General features: G+C 35.8%; 1 protein-coding gene across 13 annotated transcripts in view; it reads left to right on the forward strand.

Moving 5' to 3' along the window:
- LOC117790148 (low-density lipoprotein receptor-like) overlaps nucleotides 1-17,753 on the forward strand; it is a 58,341-nt gene that overhangs the window by 29,434 nt on the left and 11,154 nt on the right. For 5 of the 13 annotated variants that reach the window (XM_034629451.1, XM_034629448.1, XM_034629447.1 and 2 more), the window contains exons 3-6: nucleotides 1,785-1,925; nucleotides 12,157-12,276; nucleotides 16,392-16,514; nucleotides 17,127-17,350. The exons of 5 other annotated variants lie outside the window; for them this stretch is intronic. In XM_034629451.1, coding sequence (XP_034485342.1) covers nucleotides 1,785-1,925; nucleotides 12,157-12,276; nucleotides 16,392-16,514; nucleotides 17,127-17,350 — 608 coding nt within the window. Of the gene's footprint in view, nucleotides 1-1,784; nucleotides 1,926-4,429; nucleotides 4,677-5,840; nucleotides 6,026-12,156; nucleotides 12,277-16,391; nucleotides 16,515-17,126; nucleotides 17,351-17,753 lie in introns of those variants that run through there. 3 more of the 13 variants (XM_034629461.1, XM_034629454.1, XM_034629462.1) reach the window with 3 other exon arrangements.

Here is a 17,753-nt window from a genome sequence, read left to right on the forward strand (position 1 = left end):
TTACAAGTATCTCGATTTACCCAATTTAAAGTACTTTGCTATAAATATAATATCTTTCGTTAGACGTGACACAAATATGTATCTTTAATTTTCATCTCGCGGAATTTCAATTAAGCATCTAAACGACTCACTTAAAATGCAAATTGTGTGGACTCACATAGAGATTCGTACGACAACAAAGACAACAACAATAAAAGCGAAAGCAACTGCAAATACGTTTATATGTTGCACGCAAACATTTTTACATAAATTGCAATCTACGCTGTAAAATGAAGAAAAACTCTATTCATATTAAATTAAAACCCATTTTTTATGCAAGAAGAATGTTTTAATAAAAAGCGATTCACTGGTAAATACTCTGTACCACCGATACAATCCCAGATATCTTCACATTTCTGCGAAATTATCGTACATATGTTAAAAAACCAATTTTCTCTGTTTTATGTTGTAAAATCGTCGAAATCTCAATTTAATAAAAAGTCAAACCCAATATTTTTGCTGTTTCCACGATACAAATATGTTACAATTTATTTAATGTAAGTTAATATTAAAGATGGTTAAAGGGTACAGAAGTACTTGTTTCATGTTTCCCGTGTGTATTTTTAATAATTTAGAATATTTAGGATTTGGTCATGTGTATTTGTTTTAAAAACTTTGTTGAAATTTGTTAATTTTTTAATTTCAATTTTTTTTTTTAATTCCATTGGTTGGGCGAGTACAAGAATTGCACAAAATTAATAAAAAAGAAAACCACAAAAAATGTTAAGCTAAATTAAATAAATCTTGCTCTTTCGGGCCAAGAATTTCTCACGATAATGAAGTGCTTGATTGTGTATGTGTGTGTGTGTGTGAGTCTGTGAGTGTGTCCATAGAAATGCTTGTCATGTCTGCAATTGTAATTAAATGTTTGTGTGTGTGTGTGTGTGATGAACTCGTGCGTGTGTGTCTACATTACTGTCTAAGCAATTGTCAATTTGTGTTAAATGCGCACAATTAAACTACAAATGGGACACGGATTGACTTGATTCTCGAAATTCTCAGCCTAATCGTAGCATATTAGCAAAACTTTGAACTGGCACAAACATATGCACACACACTCGAACATCTTAATACTAATTGAGAAGTCGTATCTTGACATGTACGTACACCTCCCGAACCTTTGTGAGATCCGTTCAATCGAAAGCCATTTCATAGCTGAGCGGAAATGCGCCTGATGCCATTTTATTTACAAGTGAGTTTGTCAGTAATCCCTCAACAAATGCCATAAACGATTGATGAGTCCCTTTTGTGAAACTTGATGACACACCCCCATTTAGGTCCATACAAACACTGTGATACCCTTCGAAATACGCTCGCAATTTTGCTTATTAATTTCAAAAATTTGCACTTTTGTTTATGGCGGCGACCTTGTCGCATATTTCGTTTGCGGTTTACCCTTTGACACACACACACACACCCATACACTTTATTATTTACAAGTTTTTGTTTATTGTCAGTTTTGCCATGGCCTTAAAAAGGGCTTAAAGCTTGTCAACGCCACCGTTGCGTTGGCAAGAAGGAAAGTCAGCCTCGTCTCTCTCCTGCTGTAGCCTTGCCAGACATTAATGCTCCATTGTGCGGTTCATTTTATTAACGAGCCAAAGTTTTCAACTTAAATGTTAGTTATGAATTTTATTAGGCCGGTTTGTTGTTTAATTATAGTCTTGGGGAACAAAATAACCGCAGAATTTCAACATAATTAATTAACATGCATTTGATTTTTGTATTCTTTGATGCCTTTGTAGCCCAAACACTGCCACATATCTGCGACGAGAAGCAGTTCCATTGCTCCAGCGGTGAATGCATACCCATACGATTTGTCTGTGATAACGATGCTGACTGCAAGGACCACAGTGACGAGCAGCAGGAGCAGTGCAGGTTTCCAGGTGAGTAAATGCAGAGCAACAAAAGTAACATTAGTTTATCAGACGTTCAACTGAAAGGTTGGGTTTGCTGTGAAAACTTCCGCCTTCCCCTCGACTCAGCTCTTTGAGGTTTTTCTGCCAGCTGCCACTTCAACTGTTGCCTTTTTGTACAGATGAGTTTTGTTTAAATCCCCAAATTCAAACACTTGATGCTAAGGTTTCATTGCTGACCTTTAGAAAAAAATGTTGAATCTCTACCGCCAGCTCTTGAATAAAACTTTTGTCGATGTGTCTAGTGTGTACGTACATTTGTGTATTTGTATGGCACGCCGACGCCTAACCAAAGTCAAGGAGTACTGGATTTGGAGTATTGGACGTGGGATTCGGGTTGAATGAATGGACACAGCTGTGTATCACTGTGCTACGTGTGCTCACTCACTCACTCTAATCTGTTGTCAGTCATTTGTAGTTTTTCAATTTAGAAAATGTCACAGAACTAACCATTTACTTAGTTGCTTCATGTATCCATCCCTCTCTCTATATCTATCTATCTCTCTCTCACTGAGTGTGTATGTGTGTGAGTGTGTTTGCTTTTGTATTGGTTTTGGTGTTTGGCTATTTGTTTGGCTTCGTTGTTGGGTAAGTAACAACTGGCTGTTTATTTAGTGTCATGTTAGGGCCTCTGGAAAATGCCAACTGCCCTGTAGAATTTATTTTCATTTAATTTTTAGTGTAGGTATCTGCGTGTGTATTGGTGATTGTGTTGGAGTATATTTTATTAGCCCATGCATTTAATTTGAGATTGTTGGTTCACATTGAACGAACGATCTGATCTGGCGTTTGGCAACAGTTGGAAAATTCTGTTGCATACTTTTAGGGCTGACCCTTAAAAAAATTCATACAGTGCGTGTCCCAAATATTGAGCATAACTCAAAAAAATGCTTGAAATTCTTACTTTGTTTAAGTTCAGCTAACTAAGCGCCTGAAATGTAATTACATACGTTGAACATAAACAACGTTGATCTGCTGCCAGTGCAAGAGCTTAAAAAATGTGTGGCCAAGAGCACTTGCAGTAGCTAAACACGAGCTGAGTCTTATTTAGCGAGTGTTTAAAGCAAGTCAAGCACAATCTAACTAAGCCATTGCATCATGCTTAAAGTGCTCACTGCAAACGAGCTTAACAACAAAAACTACATGGATTAGAAATGCAAGGGAGAGCTCAACTAGTGTGATTGTCGCTTAAGTGTAGTTTGAGTGACTGTGCTAGGGTTTAGTATGATAACAGAATTGGAAAAAACAGAGCTGGTATTTTTCTTCGAAAATTTATTAATATTATTTCGAAAAAAAATTTTATTATGTATTGTTTATTAAATTGTTAATGTCCCACTTATTATGGGACGATTTCTCCATGATATTTTAACTTAAAAAGCATAGAAATTATAGTCAAATTCAAAAATACCTTTAAATAATGATAGATTTGTAGTGTACATTACCTTATGATAAGACGTGAAAATATATTTTTTCAGTACCTTAGATAAATATATATCAAACATTTGCTAAACTATAGTGGGCTTGATACGGTCCGAAGTAAGACCTATGTTAAACTCAAGAAATTAGAACAAACTTTGGCTAGTCCCGATATATTTTTATAACCTTTCAAAAACACAAAAATTATAAGATTATGTAAAAAATGAATAAGATACCAGGAATGAAATGACAATTATGCAAGAGATACTTTGAGTTTCCAATGAATTCCGGGTACATGAATCTTCTAATACACATCAATTATAATCACAAATTATTTAGTCTATATTCTGTATATTAAAGGAAGTCTCGAGGTCAACTAGAGCTTTACTGATATAACAATTCAACAAGTAAAAAAAATGTTATTCATTCTCTGACTTATCTCATATATAACAAATGCGTCATAACTATTCAAAGAAAATGCAAAATTTACTGCGAAGTAAACAATATGCGGCTTAAACTTGACATCATTTTAATAAGTTCACATTTAACAAGATATTACATATATTTATAATCATATTTTCATAAGATAAACATGAAATCTACATGAAAACAACATTTTGAGTGCTTTTACCATAGCGAAATACAAAATGAAACAAAAAAATGTCTCAACAATAAAATAAGGCAACATTATTTTTCCCATACGAAGCTTAAAATCAATGTTAATTCTTCAAACATCAACAGGCAAATTAACAACTCGGTATTCTGATTACTGCGTATCAAGCAAATAAGATAGAAAAATAACGAAGCTGCAATAATATTATGATTATGATCATATAGTTATGTAGGTGTTTGTTATTGAGAACTCGCAGACGATTATGCAGCCGTAGACTGCAGCTGATAACCTGAAAAAACCCATTCTCGTGTACTACGTCTCGTATAATTAATATCAAATACAAGCCACGCTCACTCATAGCCAAACTTACTCAATTTTGAGTGGCGCGTGTGAGAGAGAATGTGAGTGTTACACTCGTGAGTGGAAACTCTTATCAGTTTGAGCGCAAGCTCAGATATGATGCTGGAATAGCTGTTTGCGAATGCTTTCGGATGCTGCCTCCGTTTTGTATTTTTAAGACTCGCCGCATCGTACTCAAAATTCAGTTGGCATCGAACTTTTAATTTAAACGGACGTGTGTGTGCAACAGGACGATTATCAAAATAGCAAATAAACATTTGAACAGGAGCAAAGCCCGCGACGGCAAAAACTATCGAGTGTCTTTTACGTAGAAAATAAATAACTTTCTGAAAGTAAGCTGAAGAGCATAAATGCCTTCAAATACATACTAAATAAAATAAAATATTTATTTTAATAAATAATAAAAATCAAAAATTAATAGAGAATAACAAATAATGGTTGTTGTCTTAAGGTCTGTGTGCGTGTGCGGCATTGGCGCCAACTTAAACCAAAAACAAAAGAAAAACTCACAAACGGAAGCTTTTACAGCGTATATTTTGTTCTTTGTTCCTCTTGTTTTCCGATTGACTTTAACGCTTCTGCGCGTCGCATCGCACTGAGTTTGCCTTTTTCTCTTATAAGCTGCTCTTAACTACAAAGAAACAAGGAAACTTGAATTTTTCATTTGATTTGATTTTGCGTAGCAGCTGCATTTGATATTGTATTTGATGTTTGGTGTTGAATTACATGAACTTGACACAAAAGGCCTCGTCGTCAATTGAATGCGACTTCATGCTTACTCCAATTACACTTAATCGTTATACGTCCTGCAAATTGCGATAAAGCGCATCAAGTTCTCATAATTAACCATTAAAAATTATAATGCAGAACAAACAATGAAAATGTGCAAGTGTGTGAGTGTAATAACTCTTATTTTACTTCAATGCAATTAAACGCAAGCAAACGAATCATAATAAATGATAAATAATTTTTTATAAAAACAGCAGCTTATCTCTGTTAAATATAATATATGAACATATACGTAATAAACAAGAATGTAAATTATATAGGCTTTAGCATTGAAAATGATTTAAATAAAAAAATATAAATTATCAAAAAGCATATTAAAAATTTCAGAGTTTGAAATGTGCACCATAATCAACTACAACAATTCTACAAATTATTTATTGAAATAACAGCAAATCGAAAATATGAGCATTAATTATGTATGAATTACTTTTAAAGTAAACAACAAGTGCATACAATTAATATAAAAATATCATTAAAAATTCTTGTTTTTCGAATGATATGTTTAAAGCCCAGCAAAATTATTTATATACGCTGTATAAATGTTATATTAACTAAGTGAACACCCATTAAACTCTTCTGAAAAAAAGTGTTGTCTACTTTTTGACTGTAATTTACTGTCACTATACGAGAGGAAGAGCAACACCATTTAAAATAATTACAAGTAAACAAATATAACAAGAACAACAATATAATTGAAAATTTCAAACACGCACTTAGGCCACATTATAATAAAATATAATTTAACGTTGGCCTGCGTAAATTTACAGGCAAGTTACCAACATGGGATTAATACGCAGCTTCCCGGTTTGCCAGCTGCTGCTCATCAGCGGATTATTACAGCACGTCCAACAACAACATGCCTTAAAGACATATGGAACATCCCGTGATACTGGTATGAGAATATGTATTTAGTATAACGCTGTCCCATCAGCAAAATCATAATCGTATATGCTAAACACCTCACAATCGCTGGGGTGTCAAAAAGCTTTGTCATGTTTTCATTTTGGAATAACTACGCAAAGTATAATGTTAGTTTTAAGTTTGCCGTTGTGTTGTTTGATGTAAGTTTAACTTTAACTTATGGGTAATAAAGACTATACTCCTCAGGTTGTGCCACACATGTTCTTGAGAGAAAAATAACTTGGATGTTTCAAGAACAGTTTTTTTCTCCTTTTCGATTTAGCTTGAAGTCCATTTGGACCTATTAAGATTAGATAGGAGGATGCCAAACTCATTTCAAGTCATATTGGTAAGAAGAGACAACACATGAACTGCTTTAAGTGTAGTTCAATTTACTGTTATTGACTGCTCAATGCCATTCGCTTTGCCTTTTATCTTTTGTGCTAGGGCGTGGCACGACAAAAAAAGAAGAAAAATAAATATAAAATAGAAATAATGTCAACTGCCAAAGCAAGAGTCTGTACAGAAATAAATAACTTATGGACAACTAAACGGGGGCGACCATTAGAAGCAGCAGTAAGTTTCAAGCTGCGTTAAGTGCCTGCCACGTTGCGTATACGCCGCGTAAACATCCAAAGACAATGACAACGATGGCGGCAACGACAAAAGCCGTCGCAATACGCTGTTCGACTTTTAAACAGCTTTCACACATGTGCTATAAGTGCCCAATATATATGTATATAGAGTATATATGTATACTGTGTCCCCGTTCAATATCAAGCGCATAAATATTCATGCAGAACATTTGCAAAATGTATTAAAAAAAAAAGAAGGGAAAAGAAAAGACAGCTGATAAGCTTCACCAGGCTACAGCAGCTACTTGCAGGATGTAATGTGTAAAAATCTAAGAAAATAAAACTGAAAAAGGAAAGAAAAATTCATGTATGTCTGTGCGTTGACTGCAAACCTTAGATAAATTTAGTCACATATCCTTGGCCCGCCGTTGCCTTATAAGCCATAAATTATGCATGGCTCACTTTTGAGCAGCCGCCGCTGCCTTAGTTGAAGGTTTGAACGTCAGCAAATGTGGTAAACTGTGGCATCTAGATATGTCTGCTTTTTTTCCCACATCATTCTCTTCCCCCTCTGAAATAGAGCAATATCACCACATCTTCAATATATTTCGCTTCCTTGCCATATTCTAGTTTATTTGTTCACCTGAATATTGCCAAAAGCAACTTTTAAAGTGCCAGACTTTAAAGTAACTACAATATCATTTCCCTCAGCTCAGCTCTCGCTCAGCTTTCAGCTCCATTCAATTTGCTTTTTTTGCACTTGCGAGGCTGTTTTATTTAACATATAAATTGCCTGGCATTTAAAATGCAATTTTAACGGACTTGTGTTGCCAATGGCTATCCATTTGTTTTGTCCATTCAACAGTTACCAACCGACTCCGCCCCCATCCAAAGTTTTCTTCCCAAAAAAAAAAAGAAACCAGCATATGTAAAAAGTTTGTCTCATTAGACGGCAACTCTTCAAATGATTTATGATGCGTCTTTTGGAGTCCCTAACCCGCCGCTGGTCGATTGCTTCCCCTCCACTTCCACTTCTAATTCGTTCCTTTTTTATTGAAATACTTGACGCAAGAGACAAAGCAGAGCCGACAACTCCAATAAAGTGAAAAGGTGCCATAAACAACAAGCAAGAGATGTTTGCCTGGGCCTTTTTTACTTTCTTTCTTATTTTTTATAAATTTACCAAGAGGACAGCACGCTGTGCGAAAGATGATAGGTACGGGGGAAAAAAAAGAGAGATAGAGGAAAAAAAACAATTGTAAACATTGAAAAGGAAAATCTTCCTAACTGCGGCACAAATTTTTCATTTATTTATTGAGACGAGAAGGCGAGACGAAAGCAAAAGTAGATAAGTGCGAAAGGGAAAAAAGTGAAATTTGTGCACGTTTGCTTCCTTTTTCCGCTTTTTAAATGAGACGGACAATTCAATTTATATTTGCCCCAACAACAACAACAACAAACAGCAAACTTCATTAGTTGACCGGTACAAAGAAAGTGAGCGAATTCATTGGTTGAACATTTCTCATTTTAATGCCCTAAAAAGCAAAGCAAGTCCCAAAAGTTACATTAAATTTGAGGCAAAGCAAGTAACAGATAAAAAAAACCTTCTGTTTTTTGTAAAGGATAATTTTGGAAATTAAAAAAAAAACTTTCAACTTACTTAAATAATTTTTCAATTATTCAAAAATAATGACAAGTTTATTAATTCCCAAATTATTAGAGTAATTGTATTTCGTATAAGATAAGCTTGCCATGTTTGTGTGTCATTTTGGATTCCATTCAATTATTGATGTATTTCTTTAAATGCAATTGTTATCAGCTTAAGGACGAAGAAAAGATGCCACAAAATGTTACAAATGGCAAACGGCAAATAGAAAATGGAAAATGGCAAATACCAGAAAAGTTTTAATGCGTTAAATCGATGGATGACCGCAAAAAGTTTTTCCTGCCTGTGGACACTTGATAACTTTTGTGCTTTAAGCTGGCGCTGTAAATGAGCTCAGAACGACCGCCACCAAAGCGAGACAGAGAAGAAAAGCAAAAGAGAGCAATTGACAGTGCATCAGAGAGAGAGAGAGAGAGAGAGAGAGAGAGAGAGAGAGAGAGAGAGAGAGAGAGAGAGAGAGAGAGTGAGAGCTGCATTGTGACAAACTTATGGCATGTGTGAAACTTTTCGTGTTTTACGTATTTTTTTTTTTTTGTTTGACTTTCCGCTTGCTGTCTTTGGGTTTCCTATCAAAGTTGCTGTCAGCCTTGAGGTAGCTTACTTGCAGCTGCAGTGATAGCCCGCCGTGCAATGCACTTTGGCAAATCACATCCAAATGATAAGCCACCCGCCAAAGCACCTTGAACATCCCTCAGCACCTCCAACATTGCGGAGCAAAGTGCAATTCATTATCACACAAAAGGTGGCAACCAAATGACGACGAGCAGCGCGCAATAAAATGAATTGCACAAAATTCATGAGAATGCATGTTAGTTGCTACTCTCGTTGTTGTTGTTGTTGTTGTTGTCCGAATTAAAAGGTTGCTGCCCCTAATGTAACTCTGCCCCTTGTCTACGCTCAAGTGTCACATAATCCAAGTTGTTGTTGTTGTTGTCTACGTCGCGACGCGTCAGACTGTAAATAATGAAGTTTGCACCTGGGAGCCGCAGTGGCAGTGATTTGCGTTGGGCGTGAGGGGTGTGGGGGGCGTGGCAAGTGCGCCATGGGGCAAGGCAAAAGAAATGTGTAGCATGCTTTTAGCTACAATCGCAGGCCGCAAAAAGAGACACATAATAAATATGCGTAACAAAAATGTTGCACAAGCAACAAGAACAAATTTATGAGCTTTGTTTAAGCAAAAGAAACGCCACAAATGTAAACAGAATGAAAGCGAGCGAGAGATAGATACAAAAATAGAAAGAAAGAGAAAGAGAGTAGGAGAGAGTGAGAAGGATGACTGTTTGTTTATGCATTAAATGACACACAGAATGTTATTATGGCAATGTGACATTTTGAGGCCTCAACTGTCAGCCTATTAGGTCATAAATAAATAATTATGCAAAAAAAAAAAATAGATGAGGCCATTGAGAAAACTCATGTTGATAGTGATGGACTAGCAGATACACTGAACTTAACACTACACTACACTTAACTTAAGCTAATAAAATTATTGTATAAAACCTTTTTTTTTTTGGTTTAAAATAACTAATTTTCGAATATTTTAATTAATTTTTATAATTATCAGTGTGCCTTAACATCCGTTTGCATAAATTTATTATGCCCCATTTTAAAAAGTTATTGGGTTAAGGGGAAAAAGTTCCTGAAATTTAAAGTAATCAATCGAATAGGTAGAGTGTGAGAAGGAGGAAGAGAGTTTAAAAATTCCGCTGTTGTTAATTGGGAATTTCAATTTTCATCCACAGCAACGTACTGTTTGTTTAGGTATTTAAAGAGAGCGAAAGGGAATTTTCAGGAATATTCCAATATAGTTGATTTTTACAGAAAAAAAAGCTCCTCACCGTCGAGTTGTCCAAATGCCAAAACCTTAACCTGTTGGTATAATCTTTAAGCGAGAATTTTTTTTTAATTTTTTAAAAATAAATAACATTAATAACATGTAATTTAATGCATTTTTTAAAAGTACCACGTTTTGAAAATTTCCTGCTGAGTGCCAAAATAAGAAATCAGGTATTCTGATGCCATAGTAATTTCTTAGCCTAGTTGAAAAGTGTTATTCCTCAAAAATTCGGATTAATTTCATTGCTTTTGCTGCAACTCCAACTCCTTCAGTGGTTAGCAATGGCTATTCATTAAAGCTAGACAAGCTTTAGGTGTACGAATGCCTATGGTCTAGCTCCCAGCTAGTGTCTCACTCTTGTTTTATGTCGGCGGTAAATGCCGCTAGGTAAATACGGAACGTTTTTAGTCCCCAAACGCAAAACGTGATGCGCATTTTTCGCAGTGCGGCGATGCCGGCATTCGTGGCTGGAGTATGAGGTGAACTCCTGACGGGGGCATAGAAACACATACAAAACTTTCCTCAAAGTTTATGGCACCGACTAGGCCGTGTCTAAGAAGGATGGTTTATAGCACGCAGCAATTTGCCGCACAGCAGCCGTACCAGTTGTGGCAGTTGAAAGTTGAGTGACTCCCAAGTCGTTGCCGAAACCATTGCGACTTAAAGCCCAACCAAATTTCAAATGTCAGTCAACGATGCATTCATTTGACTTACGCGTTAAATTGAGTGCAGCTGCTATGCCAAAAGTTGCTACATTTTAAGGTGTAGCACATCTGCATTTGCTCTTAAGCTCTTAGGGCAATGTGTATTAAGATGTCGAAATTGCCCAAGGGAGGGACGGAAGAACTACGAGGACTCAAATAAATTGTGTAATAGTCGAGCAAGTTATTTTCTAGCATTGTCTCTAGCCGAAAAGTTGACTAAATTATCTAGAAAAGCTTTCAACAAATTACCACAATGGAGACTTTGTTACACTTTTCTTGCTCTATTATCACCCAAGTCAATGGATATTATATCATTAGAAAAAAAGGAACTGTCTAATAATTATTCTTCTCACTTAAATGCATAAGAAAATAGCAAAGGGTATTAATTAATAGAAAGCAGTGCTTTCAAAGCACTCATTCAAGTAATGAATAAGTCAGACCATAGAGGTAGAATAACAAGCAAATAATTTCGAATTTAAATTTCTCAGTGCTTACCAAGTACATAAGCTAATATCTTAACAAACCCTTGCCTGAACAGAATTTGCTTTTATTAAATTTCATAGATATATTCATAACAGTCGTCAGCAATTTTAAAATCTTGTACGAGAAATTTACTGTCATATTTTAATGGCATTTCTATCATTTCTATCCCAGATTCAGCAACAAATTGATAGTTGCTCTAGTCAAAAATACGTATTCAGTTTAAACCTTTAAATAATTTAAAAGCTTTACAAGTAAACTCAGCAAAGTAAATTTCGTTTTGCGAAACGAGCAAAGTCATAAAAATAAAATGACCATAAAATGGAAAAAAAAAAAATAGACTTAACTATTTTGCTATGATGGCATGTAAAACAAAAGCAAGTGAGTGAGAGATGGAGAGAGGCAAAGAGAGGTCCACCCACAATCCACACAGAAAGTAGCAAGTTTTTGTAGCCGGAAGCTTCAGCAGAGCCCACGACATAAAAATCACATTTATTTTTGACACAGAAAACTATTGAAGCATAAAACGTAGATTTTCAGTGGCCATATTCTCATATTTTTACTAGCAGTCATTATCAGTATATTTATATTTTTATAAATTCAAAATTCTAAGCGATCATTAATTAAAATAAATTATATTTCGAAAAATAAATCACTGTATGAAGGTTAGAAAAAATTACGTTTTTATAGGGAAAAAAGGGTATCTACTAGTCGTTGTTTAGCGTATTCTTATTTGATTTTCGTTTTTCTTTTACATAGTTAGAGTGCGCCCCTCCGCGAGCTATGCAAAATTGAATTCCATTTCTGAAGCAAAGATTTCAAATATTTACTTTTTCTTTATTTTATTTTACTTTAACGCAGAATCAACTTGTGGCAGCGACCAGTTCCGCTGTAATAATGGCAATTGCATTCCAAACAAGTGGCGTTGTGATCGTGAGAGCGACTGTGCCGATGGTTCCGATGAGTCCCCAGGGCTGTGCAGTAAGTATTAACTATTCACATAAGAAGATTCGATTGGATGCTCATTTTTTAGCTTAAATCAAACAGAGGGCGTGTGCATCGGCATAAGTATGTTCCCTTGCCACAACCGGGAGCAGTGTATACCACGCAGCTGGACCTGTGATGGCGCACCGGACTGTCGTGATGGTTCCGATGAGTCTGACTGTAGTAAGCAAATGTTATAGTTACAAAATTGGACTACTAACTAAACCGGAGGATTTTCACTGTCACAAAAAAAAAAAAAATTAAATGAAATGAAATGAAATTAATTGAAGGAAAACATCTACTGACAACGGAATTCATAAAGTCGTATTCAAAGCATGATATTTATTTTAATGCATGGCGGGCATAAGCATATCCCCACCCCTCACACTCGCCGTCCAACCTTCACCTATCTCCGACTTTATGGCTTGAGAGCGCCTAAAAGTTGGCAGCATTGTCCATAAATTAACGTCACAAGACTCGGCACAATATCGCGATGTGAGCATCAAAAATGCCGCCAACAGCGGAACTAATTTGTATTTATGCTTTAGCCGAACCTCCCGCAAGCTGTTACGCGTCTATCTCTATAAATTCGCTTTACACAATACCCTATAAACAGTGAAATGACCATAAAGCATTTAATTTACTTATGCAAATCACATCATAAGGTATAAGAGGCAACTCAGTTGTCTTGAGACCTGTTTACAGGGTATTTGCCAGTCGACTCTCCTTCAGCATAGCATACTTATCTGATTAGCAGTTTATAGTCTGTTTCACATTTGGCTAACTATATGCCACATCAAAATTTCGTTTTTTCCTTTATTTTTTATTATTTTTTCGCTGTAATTGAAAAAATGAAAAGAGAAAAAAAAAATGCAGAAATGATGAGATTTTTATGATGTTATCCACTCGTAACTCATCAGCAGGACGACGAAATAAAAGCTGGTAATCAAAAAGCGCGCGCAAATTGAGCCTGTGGTTTATTTTCTTGCCAAACGACTGGCAGGACACGGCTCAGAAAATTTTACATTTATAACATGCACAGGATTCATCCTCGTCCCCAAGCTTCGCATTGAACACGTGTGACATTTTATGGCTTTTCTGCACAACGACAAGTAGAATGTTAATTGAAGTTTAACGTACGACAAAATTGGTTGACAGACAAGCGCGAAATTATTGCTAGCCCATATACGAGTATATAATGTTTTTTATAAATTTATCAACACTTGAAGTTAATAAAAAAAGGCATTTAAATATTAAATATAGTTAACTGCTTATAAAAGCATTTCTAAGAAGACTTTGATAATTTAATTCTTCTGCACTATCGAAGCACGAGGAAACTACAGAACGTAAACTGTTTCTGAAAAGCATCCAACTTCAGTGGCTTTGATGTCTTTCAAATTTGTGTGCCCTTCTTAACAATTCCTCATGACTATATACACGGTTGACACGTATACTAAAAGCATTTTAAATAAAATTAAAATCAAATTGCAGCCTCCCTTTGCACGTCTTTCACTGTACCGACAACAAAAGATGTCAGATAACAAGAAAATGCTATTGAATATAGCACAAAACTTATGTGTGACTGTCGGTATATATGTATGTTTATGTGTGTGTTTGTGTGTGTGTGCGTATGTCTGAGTGATACTGCGTTTGTTAGTATAGCTGTTCTGAGCAATTCTTTGTAGCCAGCAAATTGATTTTGCTTACACGATGTTGAAGCCCAACAAAGACTGACCGCATAGGACATGTTGCTGCTTGTCCACTTTTATGAGGCCAGCCAAATGGTAAAGAAAGAGAAGAAAAGCGTAGAGAAGCACTATTTAACGGTCAGCTGGTTGGCCTCATTCAGGCAGCATAACAAATTGTGTAAAGTCATAAAAACGTTGCGTATACGCAATATTTGCAAAATAGCGCAAAATTCAATTTTTTAAACCGCCATCAATTTTATTTATGGAAATTTTGCTACATTAAAATTGACAGAAATGAATGGCTAGAATATATATAATAACAAATACCTGTGGCAATAGAATCGAAATATAATTACTATCTATGCATTATGGAAAATGTGATTTAAAAATTTTTGATCTTTTTTTTTAATATTAGCTTATGATATATAATCAAGCACAATATATATTGAATAAATTACATAAATATTGGTTTAATTAGACATTTTTTGTACTTATTAGCCATAAATATATTTTTTATTTCAAATATTTGGCTTAATTTCCTTTTTCGTCCATAAATTCTAATTTGAGTCATATCACGCATACGACGCGTTGTACATGCAAAATATCCAGCAACAAAAGCATAACATAATAATAAATTAATTTATTTGCGACGATGCTTAAGCTGCTCACGGCAAATAGGAATGAAATGCTAAACATTTTTGCGAATAGGTGCACGCAAATGATGGTAAACAAGGGTTAGAGAGGAACACTGAGCAGCGCGCCAAAAGGCATATTTAAATATGTGAGCCTGACGTTATGCGCCTTTATTGCCCGTGGCAGACACGGCAAACACACAGAGCACGAATTACATAATCTTATCAGGAAAAATCAAGCGTGGCCACGACTCAAACAATGGCCCAATATTCATTTGCCGCGCAACAAAAGAAAAAATAACAAAAATGTATATAACAAGCATTAAGGGTTAAACACAAGCGTTTTTATGCCACACAGCAATAGGCGTGTGGGTGTGTCCTGTATGTGTGTTGTCAGCTTTGTTTAACGTCCGTCGCTCTCTTTCTAAATAGACGCCTGGCAAAACTTCAATGAAATTTTCAGGCAACAAGACTGCGTGCCATTAATGCTAGCCTGTATGTGTATGTGTACGGCTGTGGCTGTATGTGTGTGTGTGTGTGTGTGTGTGATAATTGCTTTAATGCGTACGCATGTGTGCGTTTTAACTTTATGGAGTGTTGGCTGATAATGTCTTAATTACTGCTTGGATAAAATTCCGCCTGCTTAGCTCCAGGAAGCATTTGCAGTTTGAGACTTGCCCTACATACATATGTATATATTTCTAGGCGGTTGCTATCCTTCTCTCAAACTGCCTTTCTCCTTCTGGGTGTGTGTGTGTGAGTGTGTGCTTGGTGTTGGCACGACAACTATGTTTATTACTTTGCCAGGCATGTGCGGCACAATTGGACTTCGACTTCAATTCCAAATGCTGCGTCTTACACTCCTCCTTATAAACTTAATTACAATGCGAAAAGAAGACGAGAAAAGTCTGTTGCATGCTTCAAGGCGTCAAGCAAAACGCCTTCAAATGAGCTCCAAATACTAGAGTAATTAAAGATTTAACTAAGCAGCACCATTAGCCAGACCGTTAGTAGCTACTAGACATACATACGTACTAACGTAAAAAGAGTAATGAATAAGTATCACAGCATAACATTCACACATACAGATAAGAAGTAAACATCTGAAGGCAATTTTTGTCACTTGTTTTGATTTTTCTACATGTGCTGCAAACATTTATTGAATATTTATCGTGAAAAATATTTACGTGTATTCCATATTTTTATTCATTTCACATTAAATTAGCATCTAATTTAAAAAGGCGTAATCTAAGTTCAATTTTTGACAGCCGATTTAATTTATATGTTAGAATTAAATCAATATACTTCGGAAAATTTATTTCTAAGCTCGAAAAATTATTGTGTCGTTGTTGTATGGGTGCAAATTTGATTTATTCATGATTACCCTCAAATTTCGAAACTCAAAATGAATAGTAAATCGTTATTGATTTATTTATTTTTTTTTTTGAGATATTATCTACTCCTTTTCTTTTTAAGTATACATTAAATTCATTTTTCATTCATATTCCTAGTTATTCATATTTATGACATACAGGGGTGTTCCAGAAATGCAAACCAACCGAAAACCAACCAAAAATTAACATTCTTTTAGATTATCTGTGTTATCTGGAGACAATATATACAATTTGTCTGTTTTTACATGCATTATCTGTGTTTAAATTTATTTATCATTATATTTCACAGATATTTCATTTATTTTACACATATTAAAATTCCGATTTCAGATACTTTCTTGGCATTCAATTGGCATCATTATTAACACTCATTACAACGATAATTTTGTATATTGCAGAGAGTAAAGCATGCTCGTCAGATGAGTTCGCCTGCAAGAGCGGCGATGGCGAATGTATTCCACTTAACTGGATGTGTGATCAGAGCAAAGATTGCAGAGATGGTAGCGATGAGGCATCGTGCAGTAAGACATCAAAATCTTATCTAAATTATACTCGTTACTGTAGCTGTTATAGTAGCTTTTGTAGTTATTTACTCTTATAATCTCAATGTGTTGTCTTGTGTTGCGTTTGAGCTTGTATCCCATAAGTATGCTACACATTGCTGCAAGAATTGTGTAATACTTACCTAAACATTACACATGCAATAAAGCACAAATATTTACGCACACACAGACACAGACACAATCACACTTATACTCACATATTTGTTGTAGCTTTAGTAGTTATTGTTGTTGTGGCTACAAATCCCTGTTGGCTTTCATCCCTTGGTGCTTCGCTTTTGCTGCTTGTTTTGTTTGCTGGAAATTTTTATAATGGTGTTGGTTTTGTTGAGTTATGTCTCGCATATTTCAGGTTCTTGTGCTGCTTTTTGTGTTCGGTCTTTTACCATGCCTGTTGTACTTTACCTAACTCCACAATAGTTAACCACGGCTCATACTTAGACAAACACTCATACACTAACCCACTTGTACACAACGACAGTAAATCCTCCCTACACTCACACACACACACACACACTCAATCAACATATCCTGTCTCTAACAAACAATTTCACTTTTAACGCACATATTTAGATACCACCTGCCGCTCGGATGAGTTCACCTGCGGCAATGAACGCTGCATACAGAAGCGTTGGGTCTGCGATCACGACGACGACTGCGGTGATGGCAGCGATGAGCGAAACTGCCCCAAAATCGAGTGTCCAAGGGATAGCTTCACCTGTGCCAATGGCGCCTGCATAATGAAGAAATGGGTTTGTGATTCCGACCCCGATTGTCCCGATGGCAGCGATGAGCAAGTAAGTACAACTTACACAACTTACACATATATAATATCCAGATAACTAAGCGGAATTAGCACTAATTAGCTAGTAACACACACAAAACACAACTTTGGCTTATTTATCAAATTTACATCTTCGATAAACTTAATTTAAGCGAAAGTTTGCCAGTCTTGTTTTTAAACTACCCTCGTGCAAAAATATATATAGTTTTATGTGCATGCTAGCAAAGCATAAATTATGCAACACGCGCGCATTATTCAAAGCTGACGACAGCGACGTCTACGTCTACGGCGACAGCAACAGCGACAGCGACAGCGACTTTGGCAACTGCTGCCATAAACATTTATGTGTATGACACGCAGCTTTTGTTGTCAGACTTGGGAGCAGTGAGGAACAACGGTGGCAGCAGCGCTGCAGC

The sequence above is a fragment of the Drosophila innubila genome, assembly GCF_004354385.1.
Source record: "Drosophila innubila isolate TH190305 chromosome 3R unlocalized genomic scaffold, UK_Dinn_1.0 2_E_3R, whole genome shotgun sequence".
Taxonomy (NCBI): Eukaryota; Metazoa; Arthropoda; class Insecta; order Diptera; family Drosophilidae; genus Drosophila; species Drosophila innubila.